Source organism: Chanodichthys erythropterus, chromosome 13 (genome assembly GCF_024489055.1).
Source record: "Chanodichthys erythropterus isolate Z2021 chromosome 13, ASM2448905v1, whole genome shotgun sequence".
Taxonomy (NCBI): Eukaryota; Metazoa; Chordata; class Actinopteri; order Cypriniformes; family Xenocyprididae; genus Chanodichthys; species Chanodichthys erythropterus.
In genome coordinates this window covers 49,816,299-49,841,639 of record NC_090233.1, presented here as the reverse complement: position 1 = coordinate 49,841,639, position 25,341 = coordinate 49,816,299, and the positions used below count along the sequence as shown (strand labels likewise).

Here is a 25,341-nt window from a genome sequence, read left to right as displayed (position 1 = left end):
CTTACATTGCTCTGAACTTTGAAGTCAGACAGTGAAGCCATGAGTTCGTCGAGTTCTCGTGTGGCTGAGGAGGCTGAGATTCTGGCCTGCTGCTGGGTGGGGGTCTCTTCCTGAACTTCTCTCAATTCAGGAACATTCGGCACTGATGGGGCGGGTCTATGAATTTTACAATATTAAAAATGGGATGTAAGAAAAGGTCTAGCACATAGAACATCAATGTTAACGACAGTGGAGTACAAATGACCACAAAGAAAATCTGGGATTCAAATTCTAATTCTCAAAAACGATTCTGAAAAATGAATTTAATTTAAACAACATATTAGAGGTATGACCAAAATCTTATTGCACATTATGAGAAATTTTATTTCATAATAATGATATACAATACAACACTGATATTTTTGACGTAATGTACGCCCCATTCTTTATTTTCTCATTCATGCATGTCTCTTTATTTCTATTTCATTTCTATTTCGTGTCAATATCTTTAAGTAGTACTTTGCTATGCAAATATATTTTATATATTTATATATTTTAACATATTGATATAGCAAAATCTCTAACGATAGACACTTTATATCATTGCCATGATATATATCATCACACCGCCCAGCCCTACAACATATGATCAACATTACGAAAAAATAAAATAACATTTTGTTTCTACTCACTAAAGGTTGTATATATATAAATTGGAACATAAAAATATTAAATATGATACAATAATAATAATAATAATAAAAAAATGAAATGTTTTCAGCAGTGTGTAAGCTTACGCAGGGGCCGGCACAGAGCTCTCCAACTCGTTTAACAGGCTCTCCACACTGGGTCTGACATCTTCTATCCCCCGACCAGGTGCACTGCGTTTGGGTTTGTCTATCTTAGGAGGAGGCGCTTTTACTCCTGATGAAACACCATTTTCTGGGACATAGCGCTGGGCGTTGCTGGCTGGTTTGGGTGGGTAGGTCTCTGTGAAATATAAAATGGAAAAACATTCACATTTTAAAAACTGTCAAAAAGAGCATCTGATGTTTGTAGTGCTTTAACAACACTACTTGACTTTTGAAGGGCTCACCTTCAGTAGCGAAGGAGGGTGTGCTGTGCTGTACGGCGTTGAGCTCCAGCAGCAGACGGTCCAGCTCTGACAGGTTACTGCCCAGTGATGAGCTCATGACGGCAGTGGGGGAGTCAGTAGTCTTCTGCTTGTTGGGGAAACTATAGACGTGCTCTTCGTCGGTCTGTGACACACGAGGACTGGCGCTTTTCGGAGCTGAGCTGAAAGACTTGAGGAAAGAAAATATAGTTGTTTAACATTTAAGCACTTTTACTTTATAGATGGGAGAAGAAATAGCAAAAAATCACATAAAAAAAAAAAACGATACACCTGGGGTCTCAAAGAACCACTTAATGGTAACAAGACACTTAGCTCACAAGACGAGACAAGACACGAGATTGGGCTCACGAGAACGAGATGAAATTTTTGCATAGTATTTTTAAGAAATCCTCAATTCATGACTGGAAAAATAGTGTGCAGGTGCATTTCTAAATGTTTTAACTAATCATCTTGTAATGAATGTCATTTTAGTTCTACTTTCTGAGTATGAATTATCATATGCATTCAAAGACAACAATATAATGCTGTATTTTCAGTTCTACATTCTGAGTATGAATTATCATATTAATTGAAACAACAATAATACAACAATATACAAGCACTGAAAAAGTGAAATGAATTATGAGCTTCCAGAACTTCTGATTGAGGCTGTGTGTGACCTCCTAATTTAACTCCTTTCCACAAATTGAACAGAGAAATAAAAACAGTATAAACAACAAAAATAACAGTTCTAAGTACAAACAATAACCGCATCCATAATCAAAGTACTCCCTCAATATTCAAACTGCAAACAGAGACCAGAGTAAGAGGTGGTTACAACTACACAGCCCAGCCTAAGATAGGTTTGATATTGGGAGATTTTGCGCGCATCAGGAGAGTTCGCATTTTACTTTCACTTTCGAATTCGCAATTGCACATACTCTGTGTATAGGGAGTGGTAGTGCCTAGTGCACATACAAGACAAGTCATTTATCTGTCGCTTAAGCTCTGCTGCACAACGAATCCTCCACCATGGTCTTGTCAGTCATCTCACCTTATTCTCGTCACATGATCAGTGAACTGTAGGGGTGTGACAAGATCTCGTCACAACCCTATCGGTTGCAGACGCTCCATATTTACAGAGTACGCGCGATCACGAAAGTGAAAGTAAACGCGCGCGTGCATTCAAACGCGATTTCAATACCCGCATTTTGAAAGCGGCTCCCTGATGAATACAGATATCTCTCAATATGAAAGCTATTTTAGGCTGGGCAGTGTAGTTGTAACCATCTCTTAGCTCTGTATCAAAGAAAAATTTGGTCTTATTTGCACTTTGAATATTGAGAGAGTGCGATTATTGTTGCACTTATTGTAAAGTGTTACCATAAAAAACAGTTTTCTCTTAATCTTATTAAGCACAAACAGTAAGGTTTCATTTGTTAACATTAGTTAATGCACTGTGAACTATCATCAACTTACAATGAATGACATAAAACAAAGATTAATAAATACTGTAGCAAATATATTGCTCATTGTTAGTTGATGTTGGTTAATACATTAATGTTAATAAATGAGACCTTATTTTAAAGTGTTACCATTTTTATTTATACTGTTTTTATTTCTATGATCAGTTTGTGGAAAGGAGTTCAGTTAGGAGGTCAAAAGATGTAGAAACTCATAAATCATGTACAGTAAGGTCTGAAGAGATTGAAATCATACAGAAGTCAGTCAGCTGAGTTAGTGGCAAAACCTTTTACAGTACTTGAGTAATAAACAGTAATATTATGATTTAAATACACTGACACATCAGATGAGAATTTGAACTGGATAATGAGCTGGACACTAACTTTGCAACATCGACACTGTTATTGAACTGTACTGAATCAGCACTGAACTGAGCTGTATAATAACACTATTGTCTTCTGTAGAGATGCTTTACGGCTGAAATTGAACTTGTTTCATAACTAATGAATTTTACAACATTAACACTGTTTTTCCTGTTCATTAATGTGAAGCTGCTTTGAAACAATCTGTAATTATATAAAAGTGATATTGAAATATGTGTTTGGAGCTACATGAGGGGGTGAACTATACCTTTAATAATTCCTACTTTTTGATTTGGACTCCAAATTTGACCCCAAAATAAGTAAGTAATTTTTATTTCTATAGCATCTTGCTAGAGCAATCGTCACAAGGTGCTTTGCATCCAAAATATAAAAGAGAAATCAAAAATAAGAATAACAGACATTTAAAAACAGTCAATCAATAAAAAGATACATAGAGCACAATTTAGACAAAAGCAAGTTTAAACAAGTGAGTTGTTAACTGCTTTTTAAAAATGTCCACAGATCTTAGATCCAAGGGGACAGCATTCCACTCCCATTCCACTTGGGAGCAACTACCTCAAAAGCACAGCCATCTTTAATCTAATCTAGAGCGAGGGACGAGCTAACAAGATCTGTTTGGAGGATCTCAGATTCCTGCTGGAGTTATAAGGTTGCAACAACTCTAATATAAACAGGAGCTTGACTATGCAATGCTCTAAACACAATCACAAGTATATTAAATTGAATTCTAAATTTGACTGGGAGCCAATGTAGGGAAGTTAAAATTGGTGTTCCGTGTGACATCTTTGATGAGTTTGGGGGCAGCATTTTGAACCACTTGTAACAGTTTAAGGGATGAATTACTAAGACGAGTAAAAACAGAATTGCGATAATCATGATCTCTTTGATGACTTAGTTAAAAGCTTGGCGGCAGCATTTTGAACCACTTATAACCGTCTAATGTATGTTTGAATAATGAACATAATATTTTTATTACAGCCACTGTTTAAATGTTTATATTTCATCAAAAAATTGGAGTACAAACATAATTCTGTTGCTGATATAAAATACTGGCCTCATGTACACATTTAAATGTTAAACTCAGTTTTTATTTGAGTGTTGATTATTAAATACATCTGATAAATTAACTGATTATTTCATAAACTATTTTAGACCAGTTTTTGGCTAAATTAAAACCTTTCATTTTTTTTGCGCATCAGTAATATCAATACATATTCATTACTGTCTTAAAGGTACAGCAGCATAAAAAGTCAGATTAATTCTTAGGATCATTCAGAGGGTGGAAAATGGCCATGCAAGACTAAGTTTCTACTGTTTTGGTCCAAGAAAGCTTGACTAACATTATAAGTGAACTTAAAAAAAAAAAATGCTACAAATATGTAGAATATGGCTCCATTAAAGAAACCCTGAATATGCTGAACCTGCTTAATGGCGCAAGTTTCTGGAGCAACCGAAGATGAAGAAGTGCTTTGCTCGAGGGCACGACAAGCAGAAAGTGGAACAGGGCGGCATCTGGTATTTGCTGAAAGGTTAAAGGATAACCAAGTTGACTCATATAAAGACCAACAAAAACCCTGCCGAATAAAGAAACCCCTTCAGGAAGTAATGGTGCATTTTACCTGGGTTGATGAGTGCTTTGATTCTGGCTTTTCTACCCAAGATCCATTCAGTGTTTCAGCAGGAGGGGAAGTTACTCGAGGTGGGGAAGACACGTCCTGATAAGAGTCACTTCCTGTGGGGCAGGAATATGGCGTCTCTTCTGGCAGAAAAACAGCTTGTTTGGAAATGTGGGAGGTTGTGGACTCCAAATCCGCAAGAAGAGCATCTGTAAAAAAAAAAAAAAAAAAAAAATCATTCTCAGGGAGCATGTACTGATAAAACTTTGGATAACGGTGTCTATCAAACACATAAAGTAAATGTAAAAATCTGGAGCTATGGATTCGAAGGTCTGTTCAAACCCATAACCTCAAGTACTCAGATATTTGCATCAGATTCACATTCCCTGGAGTTGTTCCACGCATAATTAAATCTATCAGAATTCAAACGGGTTGTTGTTGAAAATAACCCTGATTCAACGTGACTTTGTCAAGTCTGTTCAAAACACGGCTCTCTCGGCTGGATCGGATCCTGGAGCGGTTATTATGAATCACATGACCGTGATGGTGAAATCACTGCAGGCTTCACTCATATGGGGTGTGGCGGAATGACAACCTCACATGTCAAGACTGCTCTAAAACTGCTTGCCTACAGGGATAGATTCAGCAGGAAGTAAAGCGCAAAATGCATGTGCATAAATGGACACACCTTTTAATGCACACATAAATCAATATTCAAAAGCCATACGCTCAGGAATAGAACAGAAAGCACTTCCACAAACTACCAAGTAAGCTTGTAAAACATGCTCTTAAGGTGACTATAAACACTTTTCCGACCATCACTGGTTTAAAAGTCCTTCACATAATTTCTTCGGCGATAAGGCACCTTTAGATCTCGGTTGCATCACCATCCTTTCAACCAAGCGTGTTACGTCGGTCGTGTCTACACAGGAAGTGATTAATGTCACATTGCAGCATGACAGCTCCAGGTTCTTGATACTTAAAGCAGCATATCATCTCAATTTGTTTGTCAGATTGAACCAGTAGAGCTGAGCTGTAAGCCCAATGGTAAACTATGAGAAATGTGTTAAAAACAAATCTATCGGTATAAAAATGTAAATTTTAAAAATTTAAAAGTATATTATATACATATATAGAATGTATATATAAAGTGAGCCATAAACATGGTCAGAGGATATTTAAATACAAAACATATAAAGTTTAAAGCATATTAATTGGTAAATATATTACATATAAAATTCAGAGGAAATTAATATTATAAATACATGTATTTATCTCATAAAATCCAGAGTAAATTAATTCATAAATACATAATGCAAAATATTCAGAGCATATTAATTAAAAAATATATAAATCATAGCAAATTAATTCATAAACATATAATTAATCAAATTCAGATGAAATTAATTAATGACAATATACTAAATTCAGAGCATATTAATTAATTAAATAAATATAAAGTATAAAAAACTAATTAAAGTAAAAAAAAGTAATTAATTCATACATAAATCAAAACTATAAATAAAGTAATTTTATTCCAGACAAATGGGAAAAATATATACAGCTAGAGTAGCCATGCAGTATATAAATAATATAAATAGGGGGTCCGTCAAATGAAGCTTCAGTTGTCAGAGTTTGTGATTTATGAGTGACGCTTCTCAAGCCGCTAATGTTGGGTGTCGACGCCTAGATGTGAGGCATTAGGTTTATCTACATTATTAACATTCATGTTATACAATCTAAAACTCACACAAGACACACAAGTGCAACAAAACACCAAACTTAACCCATTTCTGTAAGCCGAAGACACATTTTTTCAGTTCAGAAACACACAACACTCTGTTAATCACACAATATCAACCACCAATAATTGAAGAAGCCAGAAATCACCATTACAGGCACAAACACATGAAAGCCACAGTCCCAAAGACACTTTCCCAAGAGACAACCAACTAAAGGCAAATACAGCAACAGAGTGAAGCTGGTTACTTACACTGTGAGAGGGACAGACAGTAACGCCCTGCTGATCTGTGTGTCTTTACCTTCGCACTTTATCTCAGACGGGAGGAGCTACGACAAGGAGTGGGAAAAAACAGATAGGATAAGAGTGGAATATAAAAGAGAGAGAGAAAGATCTAGATAGAAGAAACAGGAGGAAAACGTACTTCAAGACAGGACAAGAATCGTAAAGCGGCAGCGTTCAGTAGCAGTGACTGTGGAGTGAGTCGTCCGAGGGGAGGGCGAGCTGTTTTTCGGCAGGTGCTAACTTTAACTACCCCTCCACATACCAGATACTAAAAAGGTTGCAGTATATGACCTGTCTGCAAATGTGTGTACAGGTCACTAATCTGAGTAAGAGAAAAACAGTGCTACCATTAGACAAACAGATGAACTTTCTAGATATTCACTCAATAATGCTTTAGCATCACAATTATGTCATTTGCACAATAAATGTGAATATTAGTAGAGAGGAAAGCAAGCAGGAAGACTTGTATCTGATTGTATCTCGACTGTTTGTTCAGCACTCGGCCTGATGAGGGAGTGGCAAAGGAAACATTAACCCATATTTCTCTCTGCTGTTTCTTCATCTACATCCATTATATTGATAATAGAAATCAGTCTGCCGCATGTTGAAATTAAGCACCTACAAAAAGGGATGTATCACACTCTTAAATAAAATAAAATAAAATTCAAATAAAACAGCACTTTATAGAGATTGCACTTAAAAATAGCAATTACTAGTCACTGAAACATAAGTAGAGTAAATACTCTATATTTTCCAGGTGCATGGTTGGAAATCACAATTTATAAATTCCCTTATTTTTCCAGGTTTTCGTGACTGTGGGAACCCTGGTAATATTGTGCACAAACATCTGATAAACATGTTTAAATGAGTGGATTGTAAATAATAAATCACAAAACACTACTCTCACATCCACAAGTGGACGTTCTGGTTCCTAAAATGACACGGTCTAAATGAAAACAAACACACTGAATAGACACTGCAGTGGACATGGAGTAAATAAACTTCCCCCAATAAGATGCTGAGATGTGCTAAACTACATATCCTATATGGAAACATGCCGAAACCAAAGCATGCTAACATCATCTCTAAATCTATATTCATCCCCTTTAAATCACTTATATTAAAAATATTAAGGCTGATACAAAAAGAAACAAATAAAAAGAAGAAGTCTTGACTCAACCACACTTGGGGGTTGGGTTGTAAACATTTGTATCTGCTGCTGTATATTATAAACAATATATGTTTTTTGGTGCACTGTCTGCTGCCAAACTGGACAACAAGTTACTGCTGTATATGATTAACAATTATAAATGCACATATCTAAATGTGTAACTGTGCAAATGAACAAAAAAGGAAGCATAACTGCAAGTATAACTGCATTTATGCTTCCTTTTTTCACACTGCTCTACTTGATGCAACTAATCAGACTTTGAAAATGCTAAATCGGGATGCAGTGATCAAGATTTTACAATCAAATGGGCCGATTACGATACCAGTTGCCTTTTTTGTCGCCATTGTTTCAGAGGATCTGTTTTGCAGATGTTGTTATATTTCCAAACAAATAACACTTTGGGAAATGATTGCAATGCAAGTCCTCAACAGAGACCGGCCAAATGAAAAAAAAATGATGGATGGCCAATCGACCAGTGCGTCTACAATGCTAAACTTTGATTGGTGTGAAATGTCTGAAAGCTAAAAGAAACCTCAGGTCATATAATCATTGCATTTTCACAATCAATCTGGGTTTGTTTCCTAAAAGCATTGTTAGCCAACTATAAATGCAAGTTCCGTCATTATCAGTGCAAGTCTGTTTCCTGAAACCATAGTTCCAGCAAACAACATTCACAACGACAGCTCTTGAGCTGTGTTTAGAAGCATAGTTTCTTGTTTTTATGTGGATTTTTTTTTATGACTTATGAAATCCTTGAGCTAAATAAGCAAGCTGGCATTCAGTATTTCGAATATATACAAATGTCATTTACGTCTTTCAGTTTGTCAAGAGAATTAAAGCACCCTTTTTGAAGAGTGCACATGTGTGTATGTGCTCACGTATGTAAGAATGAGCCAATGACTGAATCTGGAAATGAAGCAAAACAGCAGAGAAAAATGAGAAATAGTCATTGTGATGGCAAAATCTACTGATTCGTTCTCAAACATTAAAGACCCACTGAAGTGCCTTGAAATGCCAGCATTATTTAATGTGGTGAAGTAGTTTGCACTGAAACAGGAAGACAGGGCAGAACATATCGAACAGCTCCTTCCCTTTTTTTCAAATAACCAACAGTGTTTTGTTTATACCACAGCTCGGTCAGAGTAGTTGAGTTTGATAAAACCTCAATTTCCTTCTAATCTCTAACCGTTTCTCCTCCTAATCTCCTCTACATCGCTTTAAAATACAGCGTTCTGTGCAGAATTCAAATGGGTCCGATACGTTTTGTGGTCTGCGCCGACTTGCGCATGATGATCCGCTCTGTGCTATCACGCCTCTGGACCGGAGCAGACTGTGTGTGTGTGACTAACATGAACCCAGACTTCATTCGCCTCAATGGAAGATCTTAATCTGCCCTATGTGATACTGACCATGTAGAAAATAGCAAATGTGTGAACAAGTGACCAATTTCAGCTGCAGCTTCAGTGTCTATTTATAATGTAGGGGGCAGAAGGCTTTAGATTCTAGAGCATTTGATTGGGTGGAAGTGGAAGTGGTATTGGTGGAAGTGAGAGACTAAGTTTTGAATGCTTTTATCTACTAAATAGAGATGCACCGATCGACCAGCAAGGGATCGGATGATTTTTTACATGATTGGCCCGGATCGGTGACCAGCCAGTCAGTCTCATGTCTTTTCAATTGACCCTTCACCAGGAGTTTGATTGACAGGTAATCTAACCAATCATAATGCAGAATCTGCCATTTTATCCGACAAAGCAGTCAGGAGTTAGAAGATTATCCTCGGTGGACTTAAACTTGAAAAATGGTGTGTACTGACGTCTTTCCACATTTGAGACAACAGTTCTTCTCATGTTCATTCATGTTCATGTTTATTTGATGCTATAATATACGAGTCGCTTAAGCTGAGGCGCTACAGCAATCTGTCACAAAATATTAAAGAGCCTCAAAACGGTTTTTATTGTTCGAATTTCTTAAAAAGTACCAAAATGAGTGGCTTACTGCGCTTAAACGGTCAAATACACACAAACTTATGTCAAAATGCCCATATAGGCGAGTATCCAGTTAAACACAGTCAGTTTTGGAACATTAAATAGTTGATAAAGAGAACGCATGTTGTGTAGCAGTATTTTGGGTCCCTGCATAAACTCTTAGGGTGCTTTCACTCTTGGTTCGATTGCCTGGACTGAACCAGAGTTTGATTGCTCCCCCTACCCCCTGCCTCCACTGGACTGAGTTCACATTATATTATTTGGGTCCGAACCGCGGTTCGTTTGCATCATCAAACCAGCAGCTGTTTACTACATTGCTTAGTAACAACGGCGCAGGAGAAGGGAGCAAAACGCATAACGTTGCTCTCCTCACTTTTATATTTTTGTTTTTGAACCGTTGATTTTGTTCATAACGGCTCTTGCATCGATCTGCCGGAAATGCAGAACACTGAAGGAGAGCAGAAATGAGAAAGGCTACACTACAGCTCTCTGCTTGCAGCACATCAGTCACACTCGTCGGGAAAGTGAGTGAAACCAACAAACAAACACACATTTTTATCAAATAATACGGCAAAAAAACAAAACGACACTTACAAAAAAAAACGGAAATCAGAATTGGCCATTAAAATTGCGATTGGTGTATCTCTACTTCTAAATACGAATTTTGTCAGTGTTTTGGAGCACACTAGCTTATAGATAACAGTAAGGCTAACATATTCATACTAAAAGCAAAAAAACTTCAATTTTGATTACATGGTGACTTTAAAATAAGTTATAAGTTACCTGAGTGACGTCATTAACCAACGTGGTTTGCAACAATAAGTTTCGGGAAATTTCATGACAAGCGAGTTGATTTTTTCAACGATGCATCGTACTATGGTAGTTAAGCAGCGAGTTACATCATTGTTAGGGGAACGCACCACTGAATAGTCAAGTACTTGTGTCCATCCTCATCGCAGATGAGCAAAAACTCACATATCAGACAGCATATGTAGGTTTTTGGCAAATAAATTAACACATTAACTTAACTGCACAGTGTCAAGAAGATAAGAGCCAATCCTACCTCTCCCTGTCACCCAGTCTGCATCTGGGATCATGTACGTCCCGTCTGAATCAGACATGCTGGTCGATTGAACGGCAGAACCTGGCAATGACTCTCCAGCATGTGCTCCTTTAGTTTCCAGAGCTGTGTGTGTCTCTGATGCCTCCGTCAGAGCTGAATCTGGGGCTGAATGTGGGTCAGGAGCGGATGTTAATGATGGAGCGACTGAATCCACCTCTAAAGTTGAAACTGATACAGATTCAGCAGCTAAATCAGAAATAGTCTCCTTTTCTAACACATCTTCAGTGGCATCTGTCACAGAAGCGGAAACAGGTATGAAATCATCAACCACGGTTAAATCTGGTGACGTCTTCTCTGGTAAAGTTGATATATTGGTCTCAGAGACCTCAGTTCCTTGAGACTGTCCCGCTTCTGGTGTGAAATCCTGCATATCGAATTCCGATATAACCTTTTCAAACTCCTCGACGGCAAATGCTGATGCCGTTTCTTCATCCATCGGGGAACAAATAAGGAACCACACCCGAAGGAATCGAGCAGAGGATCCGGAAAAGTCTGGACTCGAGAGTGGGATGAGGAAAGGAAGGGTCGTTCCCGTTCCAAAGCATTCAAAACATTCCACAGGGCTCGATTATGTATACAGCCGGCAGTTCGCTAGATAACGGTTACTCTCAGGGGGATTTGCTTACATAAGCTATAGACACTACACAAACCCATATATGACCACGTTTTAGGGTGTACAAAAAATGTACTACGGGGAAAGAATTCCCAGACGTTATCTAGAAAGAAAGTTATTTCGAAAATCCCTAGAAAACCCTGCAAGAGCGAGAACCTTCATTCCTTTGAATGACTATACAGGATGCCACTTATTTAAACATCGTTTATCACTGACAAGTTGCCGGACAATCTCTGCTCAGCTTCAAAAGGGGGACAGTCCACTCAAAATCAGTTATCAGCATAACAATCAGGTCTCACTGTCCCCCCATAGAATCCTAGTCCCTTCTCAATGCATGCTTAAAGGGACAGTTCACCCAAAAATTTAAATTCTGTCATCATTTACTCACCCTCAAGTTATTCCAAACTTGTGTGAGTTTCTTTCTTCTGCTGAACACAAAGGAAGATATTTGGAAGAAAGTTTGTAACCAGGCTGCCATTGACTTCCATAGAAGAAAAAAAAAATACTATGGAAGTCAATGGTGCCCCAGAACGGTTCAGTTTCCCTTAATCTTCAAAATATCTTCCTTTATGTTCATCAGAAGAAAGAAATGTATACAGGTTTGGAGCAATTTGAGGGTGAGTAAATGGCAGAATTTCCAATTTTGGGTGAACTATCCCTTTAAAGTCCGAATGAAACGGACGTTGTGATATATAGTCTTTTTTACCCCATTTGTGACGTATATTAGTGAAATGGCTTCTCGAACATGAACAAATGTAGGGCGGGACTTGATTTTGTCCATCAGGATTAATTGAATGGTTGTGGTTTGCTATTGGAGGATCATTAGAGAAGAGAGAAGAGATGTCGCTGCAACAGTGAGGAGAAGTTATTTTGATTTAAGATTATGAGAATGCATGAATGATATGCATAGATAAATCATTTATAATAAACACTGCAATATTTCATAAAAAAACAAGAACTGTCAATTTTGATTTCATGGCATGTTATCATGATATCTTGTTCTAGTAGGGCTGGACGCTTATGGCCTAAAATCAAAACCTCGATTAATTGAACATTTTACCTCGATTATGATTAATGAACGATTATTTTGTTTTGTTTTTTTGGCCCTCATAGTTCACTGACAAGGTTTATACTTGTAAATATGATTGACTTAAAAGGTGGGATTTTTTTTTTCTTTTGAAAGAGTGATCTGACATAGCTCACTGTCAGCAGTTATTTTATCTATGGTTTGTAACATTTCTTACAGATTCCTGCTCGTTGTAAATCATATAAAGATAAATTAGCACAGTACCAGTACGTAATGAGAGCGATTGCGTGTGTGAATTAGTCATACCGTCCCTCTATTAAATATAAATAAATATAAATATAAATATATGCGCTACTTGTTTCAGAGTGAAGCATGGCACTGTGTTCTTAAACTAATGCCAATTTATTCCTATCAGATACACATTGTGTAAGTAAATATAAAGCTCACTCACTCTATTGTTCTCCCAGTTCACCGGCCACATGTATTTCAGGACAAAGGGAGGAATTCATGTTATATATTAAAAGGGGTCATGACATGAGAAATCAAATTTTCCTTGAGCTTTTGACATATAAGAGGTCATCATACTATAAGAATATCCTGTAAGTTTTAGAGCTGAAAACTTCCTTGTTAGTCCAATAAAAGCTTTAATTGACACCAGACCCAGAAAACTACATGATTTACAAAGTAGGGATCTATGACGTTAAAGGGCAGCAAGCACCTCCTCTTCAGAAGAAGATCAACACCTACTTCATCACTGCCTGTTTAGCCCCACCCACCGAATCGCGCATAAGTAACATATGAGGTGCTAAACCAGATTGAGCTAGCGAGTAATAAACATGCCATTGAGGATTACAAAATATTGTGCAGTGTCTGGTCTTGACAGTAACGCAACAACATGTGAGTAACTGTGTTAATTCTAATGCCTGATCTGATATTAATGATTCATGTACAGTCAGATGTTCTTTGTCTGTGTGTCAGTAAATCAAACCAGTGACTAAACGTCACCTTGCGTTGTTTCTCTTAGTAGGATGAAAATAATCAGTTATTTAACAGTGATTAAATTACATAAAGAAAGCTCAAAGTAATCGTTGGAGCTGTCAATCAAACAGCGTGAGTTTATCAGTGACTGACGCGCAAAACTCCCATTTTATTCAACAAATCTTTAAGTTATATCGCGTTTGCAGTGTTAGAAGATGAAAGATGAAAGCATTTGTTAGTGTACAGAAATTGAGTTGATATGACGAGATCACTGCGTTCATGCGCTCAACAACATGTCTGTGATCAGCTACAATGTTCATCACTGCAACCTTTCATGCCACGATCTAAATATAATGCAACACTTTTCACGATTAGTTAACCTTAGAGCTGTAATAGCAAAAACGCGCTAAAAGAGAGAGTAATACTTGGATATTTTCATATGCAAAGATGTCAGCCAATCACAGCAGTGGGCGTTTACACTGAAGTCTTACAGCAGACACGCCCCTTAAAATGGAGCGTTCAAATCAGAGGTTAAAATCAGGGTAGGAAAAATGCCTTTTATTCATGAATTATGACAATTTTGGATGTAAAAAGCATACTAACATTATAAGTGCACCCCAGGAAACATTATAAAACAATAAACCAATGCAGTTCATGACCCCTTTAAGATTAAGGTCATTATGTAGGTTTTTAAATGACAAAACACTCATTTGTACATATTTGAGATTTAGAATATCAGATAGTTGACGACATGGTTAGAAAAGCAATACATCTGTCATATAGTGTGTCCGGCTGGCCACGGTGTGTCATGTGACAATCATGACACGTCCTAATGGAAACAACAAAAGGAAACCTTCTAAAATAACAGTCGCCTTAACTCTGGGATGCGAGCCAGTCACATAAACTTATGTGTGAAAGGGTTATTTTAATTTTAATTAAGTTGAATTTAGGGCTGTCAAACAATTAATCGCGATTAATCGCATACAAAAAAAAAAAAAAAAGTTTGAGTTTGCCTAATATATGTGTGTGTACTGTGTGTAATTATTATGTATATATAAATACAAACACATTCATGTATATATTTGAGAAATATTTACAAGTATGTGAATTTATTTATATTCTTATATAATTTCTATTAAATAAATAAAAATATTTTGTACATAAATAACATATTTCTCTTAAACATATACATTAATTTGTGTGTATTTATATATACATATTAATTACACACAATACACCCACAAAAAATGAATACAAAAATAGGCATTCTTTTAAAATTTTATGATTTTTTTCTTGTTATATTTTTTTATAATGAATTGATTGAGGAATACCAAGAAGGTTGATGTCTAACTTTAAAAAATGAACAAGGAGGAGGGTAGTGAATGACGTCCCGGGTCACTAAAGACCCGAGGTATGCATTTAAGGGTTAACTATTTTAACAATGTCTTTACTACCTTTCTGCGCCTTGAATGTGGTAATAACGTTACAGTCTTTCGGAAGTCAGAAGCTCTCAGATTTTATCAAAAATATCATAATTTGTGTTCCAAAGATGAACAAAGATCGTACGGGTGTGGAACGACATGACAGAAATTTAATTTTTGGGTGAACCCAAACTACAAACTAATGAAGACTTTATAACAGCAATAAATATCAGTGTTGTAATTTCACAGTTGTAATGGGAATTTAAGAAGTTTTTCTGAAATACTATGTTTTATATTTCATTACATAAGATTTTGGTAATATCGCCCACCCCTAACTTGATGTAATTGAAAAGACAAGAAACAAATAACATTTAATATTTTCATGATTAAGAATAAATTTCATATCATATCATTCATATATTTTAGTTAGCTACACTGCAAATATACAGCCAATGCAAACATAACTTTACGCTGACATAACCTCAGTGTTAGGAAAGTGCTTGTACAAAATTCAACGACTACGATTATTAGTGGAACACAGTGATTATGTATCGTAAAAATTTTGAAAAATAGAAAGTATTTCATAACACTATTTCACAATGCACCACGTTTATATGCTGTAGGTCAGTAAATCTAATTCTGAGATGTCATTCATGATGGGAGTAAACAAAGCTGGAAATACACATCTAGACTGCCAAGACCTGTTATCTCTTTGCTTTAAAGGCCTGTTATTATTGCCATTTTTATAATCCATTCATCTCCACTCTCACATGTATACTTGTACGCCCCCATCTGGTCAACGAGTGGAAATGCAGATAACACTTTCTACACCTAAAGAGACAATAAAACTTATAAAAAACAATAAGACTTGAGAAACTAGTCTTTAAAATGACTCCAACTATTTACTCCAGTCTTAATTGCAGGAAGCTCAATCTACACAGACAGATCAAACCTGAGCGATTAAGTGTCTAAATTTGGCCAACTGACATTTTGGCCACAAGAAGACTCATTTATGACAGTAAAATATAGATGTTCTCAACTCCTTCCTAAGATCTGACCTTCTGAGATTTGAGACCACCAGTGTGGTCAGCCAAGGAGGGAGACCCAAGACCCCTGCGCTAAAATAAGAAGCCTCCAGTCCTAAACCTGCCACAGAGAGACGATGAAATACATCCCATGCTATAAAACCTGATAGATTCGAGAGAGTAAAGCATTAATAACCCTGAATTCTTGAGCATTCGGTTCTTGACATGTGACACAGATGTCAAACCAGCAAGAATGAGGGAGAGTATCGCTATTACACATTAAGGAAATGACACAATCTGTTTTTCCACAACAAGAGAGGCGAAAAAGTGTACATATACATACATATAAACACACACACACTTATAAGAAAATTAAAATTGATACTTTTCACGTTTGATTGATACTGTTATCATTTATTAGCAGCAGTAAATTATATGGTTTATACATTTTTAAAATGATTTTTTATTGCATTTTATTGATGCATTTATAATGAAAGGTAATAAAAAACAATTATATTAGTAAAAACTATTGCTCAAGATATATCAAAACGACAACGTATTGCTCCACTTATAATATGTGACAGTTTAAATAAGAAAACATTCAACCTAGGCTTGTTAGTTACTTTAAAATCTACAGAAAAAGAGAGAAAGACAAGAGAAAAATGATGTTCCTCGGTGGAGATTGTGTCCTTTGGCTCCTCTATATTTAAGGCTGTGTGTTTTTTAATTATTATTCTGTCAGAGTGACGCCATGTGGGACCAATTACCAGCTCTGAGTGAAACACACAGACAGAAAGAGAGAGAGTGAGAGTCCAGTATCATTATCAAAACTGCTATTTATACCAGCGGACCAACTCATTAATAACCTGAGAATTATAAGTTATATTTAATTTAAAATGATAGCCTTCTCATGAGGAGAATCTGTTGCTGTACAATATATTTGTGTAACATGGTCAAGATCTTGAAATTAACCACAAGCCAGTGATGAAGCAATGCAGAAGTGGAGGAATATGGAGGAAGTGAAGACACATAGATGGACAGTGATTATGAGCTGAAGCACAAATGATCCATCCTGAACGTTGCCAGACAACAACAGTTATTATGACTCAAAAATAATCTCAAAAATATGACTGCGGTGTTACCGGCCCCTATGATTGTGATTTTGACTCTGAACATGGAAAGGCATTCACAGGCTATTTTACCTCCAAAAGCAAAAACATAATAATGAAAAAAAAAAAAAAATCTGCAGAAACTTAAACAAATAAATGAGATAAATAAAATAAATGATATAAATAAAAAAAAAAAAAAGGAAAAATAAAATGATATATAAAATGAAAAACAATGAAAAATATATAAAAAAAAAAACATAAAAAAAAATGTATAAAATAGGAAGTTAAAATAGTGAAGTTCTCATTAAATGGAAAGACAAAGTACTCATGAAGTAGTTTTTGTTCCAGCTGCCATCTACAGGTGTATCTGAGTGAACACAAGAGCAAAGGCCCAAACTATCTCAGTCGACACAAAAACTGAAAGCCTTAAAAGTGGATAAGCACATTAATTTTTTAACCTACCCAATCTTGGTCACGATCTTGGCCTATTCAAACAGATAAACAAGCAGGCCTGACCTGACCTGAGAGTCACTGTACATTCAATATAAAAAGCACAAAGAAGGAACACAAGATAAATGTGCAAGTCTCTACTTAACATTCCTGCATCCAGCCGTTCTCCCATGAGCTCTTTCACCCTCCCAATCCCTCCGTCTCCCTATCTGATGGGCAGAAAGGTGTGCTGGGAATTCCTCAAATGTTTCAGCCTGTTTAGACTTGTGCAGAACGTCTCTGAACATCCTGCCAAAAGCATCACTTAGATTAAGATGGAGAAAAAGCAAGGCTAATTCTGGGAATAGAAAGACTTCACGGATTCGTCTAGTGATTATCCTTACAGTAGAACGTTAAATTTATCTAACTAGGTTATACAAGACATCTAACCTTTGCATGTCAGTTATGCTGTAATTTTACTTTGGGTGATGAGATGCATTTAAAAAGACATTAATTGTTCCTTTCTTTTTAAACAATTTAAATGATACAATTTAAAAGATGAATGACTAACAAATGTGATCACTTGGCCAGCTGGAAAAACCAACTACTGGAAAAAACAGGGATCGGGGACATTTGTTCACCAATGAAAGAGCTTCCAATTACATTCTGTACAGACCAGAGGACATTACCACAAACCATATGGCATCTGTCTAAACAATATGTTTATTGATCACAGTAAAAAAATAAATATAATCCAGTGTATTTAAGGATAAATAAAAAAAAATATATATATATATATATATTTACACACACACACTATATTGCCCAAAGTTTTGGGATGCCTGCCTTTACATGCACATGTACTTTAATGACATCCCATTCTTAATCCGTAGGGTTTAATATGGAGTCAGGCAAGTACCGTTCTCCTGGCAACCGCCAAACCCAGACTCATCCATCGGATTGCAGAGAAGCATGATTCGTCGTTGACTGTGGAATATTAAGTAGTGAGGAAAACTTCACAAATGGACTTATTGCACAGGTGGCAACCTATCACGGTACTGCGCTTTCTTTCACAAATATTTGTAGAAGCAGTCTGCATGCCTAGGTGCTTGATTTTATACACCTGTGGCCATGGAAGTGATTGGAAAACCTGAATTCAATTATTTGGAGGGGTGTCCCTATTGAGGATATGCATGTGACGTCACCGTCGACCGTTATGACTGTGGTCACGCCCACTGAGTGGCAAAAGACTGAGTGGCAGCATTGGTTTTCAGCGTGAACGCTGCGAAATACACACAAAACACATCCAAAACGGGAAAGAGCTTTGTGACTGACTGTACAAATAGATTTGACACAAAACCTGAGGTATATATTTAAAGACTGCCGAAAGCTACAGAAAAAAGCAGCAAATAGATCAGTGCAATTCACAGAAACAGCTGGACTCCAGGAAGAGAAACATGGATTTGCAGTTATTATTTTGTGCAAAAATTGTTGGATTCTGAGGTAAAAATCATACCGTATATATTGTTTGACAGATCATCAATTAAATATTTACCATCTTATATTTTGCATAATTTGGTGTTTTAAAATAAACACTGACAAAAACTATACAAGTTTTAGGGCTGGACGATATGACAATATATATAACATTGATATAGTGATTACTCAGATTTAAACCTACCTATATTGTAGTTATATAAAATATTCACAGGCAGATTTGCTCCATGTATTTCCCCGGTGTCAAAATCAGGCAAAAATAAATAACAGGAAACACGACTCCTGGCTGCATGTCAATATCCATGGATTAGGTTTATTTGACAAGTTGTAAAGAACACTTTCAAGTCCAACCTTTAGTGTAATTCGTTAGTTTCACGCGCGTTTTCGCAGTTTCCCTTATTAAATCCAGTCATCAGCAGGTTCTTTTGCCACTCAGTCCAGCTGAGGGAGCGCGTTTTCAGCGGGAAAGCGACGTCGATGCATACCCTCTATACTTTTCGCAATATAGTGTATATGTATGAAGAGTTCAGATGCAAAAGCCGCTAAATGCCACCTCCGTCAAAAATGAGAGAATGATATTGAGCGAATGCTTTCCACACTAGTATACGTTCATCAAATACCTTTGCTTCAAATCCGCTAAATCCTAGCATCAGTACATTTAGAAATACCAGTTCGCTGGCAGAAACCTCTAAATGCCACTTCCCTTTGTCAGCAAAAGTCTCTAAGTCAATCAGAATGATCAGATGGCCCGACAGAGCGACGCCGATTCAACATGTTGAATCGGCCGAAAAAAAGCAGACGAGGACCAACTTCAGCCGACAGTGCGGGACACACTAAGAAAACTTAAGTCGGCCGACGAACAAAAACTTTTTGAAATCGCCCATCACTAGATATTGTTGAATAAAGTTGTTATTTTGTTTTTTTGGCACACAAAAAGTATTCTCGTTGCTTTATAACATTACGTTTGAACCACTGTAGTCACATGAACTGTTTTAAATATGTCTTTAGTAGCTTTTTGAGCGTTTGAAAGTGTTAATTATCTTGCTGGCAATGGAGGCCTATAAAAAATATCTTAATTTTTGTTCCAAAGATAAACAAAGGTCTTACAGGTGTGGAACGACATGAGGGTGAGTAATAAAAGACAACATTTTCATTTTTGGGTGAACTAACCCTTTAAGACATGCCTTCACAAGCGCCCGTTGGAGCTTGAGTTGGGGGAGGTGAGATATGCGAACCATGCATTTGCAAGGTTGTTTCAAAACATGCTTCATTTTTGTAATTCTGCTAGGTGCCTCTAGTGTCACAGAGACTAAATACTTCACCTTTAAGGAAAAAAATAAATATAACATTAAAACATGTCAAAGTCCTGATCATTTTTACTTTGCAATAATGAATGAACATTATTTTTTTCTATAATCTACCTTCCTTGCAACATTACTTAAAAATAATAATAAATATTGTGTTAATACTTACAGTAACTTAATTGTATTGTATCCCAAACACAACACCTTTTGTTGATTACAACAGCATAGTATGTGGTAACTTCAAGAAAGATAAGCATTCAGCCGTGAGAAACATTAGGCCTATGTGTTGTCTGTATCTGCAGTGCAAATATGTGATTCTGTTGATAAATTCAAGATAACCTGAATGTGAAAGTCAGTTATTGACCATTATAAAACAGAACATGCATAAACATAAGTTAAACAAGATAAGCTGTATGTAAAATTTCAAAAAGTTTAATTCAGTGTTACTTGCTGTTTCTTTGTAATTATTTGTAAAATTTACTAGCAATTTCTGAGTGACGATTGTTTCTTCTACACCAAATTTATTTTAGTGTAGATTCAATTTCATAGACACAGGCTTTTTTTGCTTTTTCTCACCATAATGCATACAAACATTTCACAGTTTGAGCATGTACATTTCACCATAAAGCCTGTGAATGTGTGTGTGTGTGTGTTGAGGTTGAAGCGTTTCACCATTCACCAAACACTCTGTGTTTACACATCACAACCAAACGCTCTTTCCCAGAAAAGGAACCGTTGCAAGAGCATTTGCTATGTGACTAAGAATCATGATGGGGAGTTTATACAGTCATTTTTACTCATCCAGACAGATCAGTGTTAGTCTACTTTAAAAGAGTAGTTCTCCCTAAGATAAGATTAATTAGTAAGATTAGAAAAATTATTCACATAACACAATGAAAACAAATGGTGAATCATATATACACGCCATGGCCACACACCAAAAAGTACAAAAAAGGCATTATAAAAGTACTTCTTTTACCTTGTACACTGTTTGTATGAACTTTCTGGAGTCATACAACAGCTTTGTGAGTGAAATTTAAAGGGATAGTTCACCCAAAAATGAAAGCTCTGTCATTATTTATATTGATGTACCGATATGAAAATTTTGGCTGATACCGATAACCGATAATACTTTATATTCGAAAGCCGATAACCGATATATTGGCCGATAAATCTAAATCCAAATTTTTATATCATTTTTGAGAGCTTGATTACAAAAAAAGTCTCACTATTAAAATCCATGTCCAAAACACACAATTATAATGTTCTCATTATAAGATTATGTAGCCTATATGACAGACTTGCACTGTATGTTGTATTTAACTGTATTTTCCTTCTTGAAGTGATTTCAAACATATTTCAATGGGGGGGGGGGGGGTGCTTATGGTAATAAAGGCCTTCCGAAGCAAAAATATCCATATTTAAATATTCAACTTACAGAAAAGCTTAAAGGGTTAGTTCACCCAAAAATGAAAATGATGTCATTAATGACTCACCCTCATGTCGTTTCAAACCCGTAAGACCTCCGTTCATCTTCAGAACACAGTTTAAGATATTTTAGATTTAGTCCGAGAGCTTTCTGTCCCTCCATTGAAAATGTATGGTATACTGTCCATGACCAGAAAGGTAATAAAAACATCAACAAAGTAGTCCATGTGACATCAGTGGGTTAGTCAGAAGTTTTTGAAGCATCTAAAATACATTTTGGTCCAAAAATAACAAAAACTACGACTTTATTCAGCATTGTATTCTCTTCCGGGTCTGTTGTATATCTGCTTTCACTCCACAGTGACGCTGCTTCTTCTTCTTTCCTGTTTTACGGCGGGTGGCATCCAGCTTATTGGTGCATTACCGCCCCTTTCAGCTCCGGACAGTGATGCTGATGATGTGTTATTTAGTGCGCCCGAGCTTCGTTTACAGTCTGAGGGAGACGCACGCTGTATTCAAGCTATTCTACATTGTTTGTATTTTGGTATTGCTATATTTTTTAAAATGGTGCGTAAGTGTGCATGTCGAGGATGTCCTAATCACGTCACTGTCCGGAGCACGTTTATGATGGATGGATGTAGATGGAGGCACTTTCTTCAGCTCATACTCGTTGGTCCCGTTCACTGCCTTTATAAAGCTTGGATGCGTCAGGATATTTATTAATATATCTCTGTGTTCATCAGAAAGAAGAAAGTCATATACACCTAGGATGGCTTGAGGGAGAGCTTGGGCTAATTTTCATTTTAAAGTGAACTAATCCTTTAATATAATCGGCCAAATTTTCTCATCAGGTTAATAACAATAACATTAAAAATCAACATATATCTGCAATACTGATATGGTGGCCAATACCAATATATCGTTCACCCCTAATTATTTACTCACCCTGAAATTGTTCCAAATCCATAAGACTTTCATCTTCGAAACACAAATGAAGATATTTTAATGAAATCTGAGAGATCTTTCCCTACACTGAAATGCTTCAAAATGTTCATAAAGAGATCATAAAATATATCCATATGAACAGGGATGCTGCCATCTTTTCAGACATGAGAGGAAAATAAATGTCAAGTCTGGTACCAGCTTGTTTCTGACCTTTGTCTAATTGAGAGGTTTTATTTTTTTTATTAATTTGTACTCAGTAATATTTTTTTCCTATATTTTCCTTGTGACAATTTTATGATTGGTTTATGTACTACAAACACTTGTGCATTAAAGGGATAGTTCACCAAAAAATGAAAAATTCTGTCATTTACTCACCCTCAAGTTTTCCAAACCTGTGTGAATTTCTTTCTTCTGCTGAACACAAGAGAAGATATTTTGAAGAATGCCGATAACCAAACATGTTCTGGTCCCCACTGAGTTCCCTAGTATTTTTTTCCATACTATGGAAGTCAGTGGGGTCCATCAACTGTTTGGTTACCCATATTTCTTCATGATAACTTCTTTTGTGTTCAGCAGAAGAACGAAGCTCAGACAGGTTTGGAACAACTTGAGGGTGAGTAAATGAGGAACTTAAATTTTTGGGTGAGCTCTTCCTTTAACTCACAGATATCAGATCATCAAACCACAGTGTTGCATTTTAATGCATGCAACAAACAACAGTTTAAGTGCTAATGTCTTCACATATCATGTGTTTTTGAGATAAGCACAACTTCACATTTATACACAACAGAATAGTGCAGCAAACATCAGCAAATTCACAAGATGGTTTAGGTCAGACACAAAATAAAGCTTAATTACACACAGGCCTTTCTGATCGTCACCGTAATTCAGATAAATGTCATCTTGAGCACACATGGGTGGCCAGGTTAAACATTGCAGGCCTTGATCATACAGACTATCATCATCAAGCTTGGACTAAATGACAGGTCACTCATAAAGTACGAGAACAGACGATACATTAGGACAAATACTGTGTTATAATTCATGACAGGGCCAGGTAATGTATTCAATATACTGGTAAGATTTTTTTTAATGTTTTTGAAAATAAGAAGCTCACCAAGGCTGCATTTATTTGATCAAAAATACAGTAAAGAGTAATATTGTGAAATATTATTATAATTTTAAAAGTATTTTCTTTTTGATTATTTTAAAATGTAATTTATTCCTGTGATCAAAGCTGCATCATTTCTCCAGTCTTCAGTGTCACACGATCCTTCAGAAATCATTCTAATATGATGATTTGATGCTCAAGAAACATTTCTGATTATTATCAATGTTGAAAACAGTTGTGCTGCTTCATATTTTGTTGGAAAACAAGATACATTTTATGATTTTTGATGAATAGAAGGTTCAAAAGAAGCATTTATTTGAAGTAGAGTTTTTTTGTAATTATAAATGGCTTCATTCAATATTATTCTGTTGCCGAAATGAAATTAGGCTACAGCCACAATATTGTGATGGTGATTTTAATACACTTTTTAATAGTGGCGATTACAATTCCTAAAGACATAATTTAGCTATAACACTAAACCAAACAAACCAGTCATAAATATAAGAAATTGACTTATCTATGTCCCAACTAAATTTTACATTATATAAAATATACATAATACAATCAATATTAATGATCAGTCCAAATTTTCAATATTTACAGTCCAATTTACAGTCCAATATTTAAGAAATGAATAGCATTTTAGTAAAGTCAAGTCAAGTCACCTTTATTTATATAGCGCTTTTTACAATGCAGATTGTGTCAAAGCAGCTTTACATTGATAATTGGTATATAATTTTTCCTTTTAAAGAATAGTGTCATTGCAGGCAGATCAAAAGCACTGTTGAATAAATGTCAAGGATACTGTTGAATATCAAATGTCAAGTCAAATTAAATTAACTTAGGGCTGCATCATTAATCGTATTTTATCAAGATAACGATATCTGCTTCTCTCGATTGATTTTACATAATCGTCACAATATTGGCCTGCTCTATGAAAATGAACATAATTTGGAAATATTGGAAGTGATATTAGGAATTTCGCTGTTAGTAAAGATGCACTCAATTGATCAAAAGTGACAGTAAAGACATTCACAAGATTTCTATTTCAAATAAATTCTGTTCTTTCGAGTTTTCTAATTATCAAAGAATCCTGAATAAAACGTATCACGGTTTCCACAAAAATCTGAAGCAGCAACACTGATAAAAATAAGAAATGTTTCTTGAGCAGCAAATCATCATATTAGAATGATTTCTGAAGGATCATGTGACACTGAAGACTGGAGAAATGATGCTGAAAATTCACAAGAATCACAATATTACTTGTAACTAGTGTTGTCAAAAGTAGTGACTTTGGCACCAAGTCGGTACTGAATTTTTAAAAATGTGACGATACCAGCATTTCCCACAAGCATTGTGAGCACTGTTGAGCGGATTCTTAAACACCTCTGATTGGCCGTTGTGTTCACTCATTCAACAGATATGTCTTGCGTGCTTACACAGAAACAAATGGGAGCGTTTGAAAGCAGATCTATCATCAGATCCCCAATGGCTGATAGACACCTGCTTTCTTTTTACAACATGTTTTTGAAGCGTTATCACAGACATATCTGTTGAGCTTGTGAACACAATGGCCAATCAGAGGTGTTT

The 25,341-nt window shown here is 36.0% G+C and overlaps 1 protein-coding gene across 4 annotated transcripts in view; it reads right to left on the bottom strand.

Annotated features, from left to right (window-relative positions):
- Positions 1-25,341, bottom strand: part of pxna (paxillin a) — a 45,061-nt gene that overhangs the window by 12,578 nt on the left and 7,142 nt on the right. Inside the window, exons 1-6 of one of the 4 annotated variants that reach the window (XM_067405804.1) lie at positions 6,722-6,794; positions 6,550-6,626; positions 4,560-4,765; positions 1,076-1,283; positions 777-969; positions 6-156 (exon numbers count right to left, since the gene is read on the bottom strand). In XM_067405804.1, the coding sequence (XP_067261905.1) occupies positions 6-156; positions 777-969; positions 1,076-1,172 (441 nt within the window). In that variant the 5' untranslated portion in view covers positions 1,173-1,283; positions 4,560-4,765; positions 6,550-6,626; positions 6,722-6,794. Of the gene's footprint in view, positions 1-5; positions 157-776; positions 970-1,075; positions 1,284-4,559; positions 4,766-6,549; positions 6,795-10,804; positions 11,367-25,341 lie in introns of those variants that run through there. The other 3 variants (XM_067405800.1, XM_067405803.1, XM_067405801.1) reach the window with 3 other exon arrangements.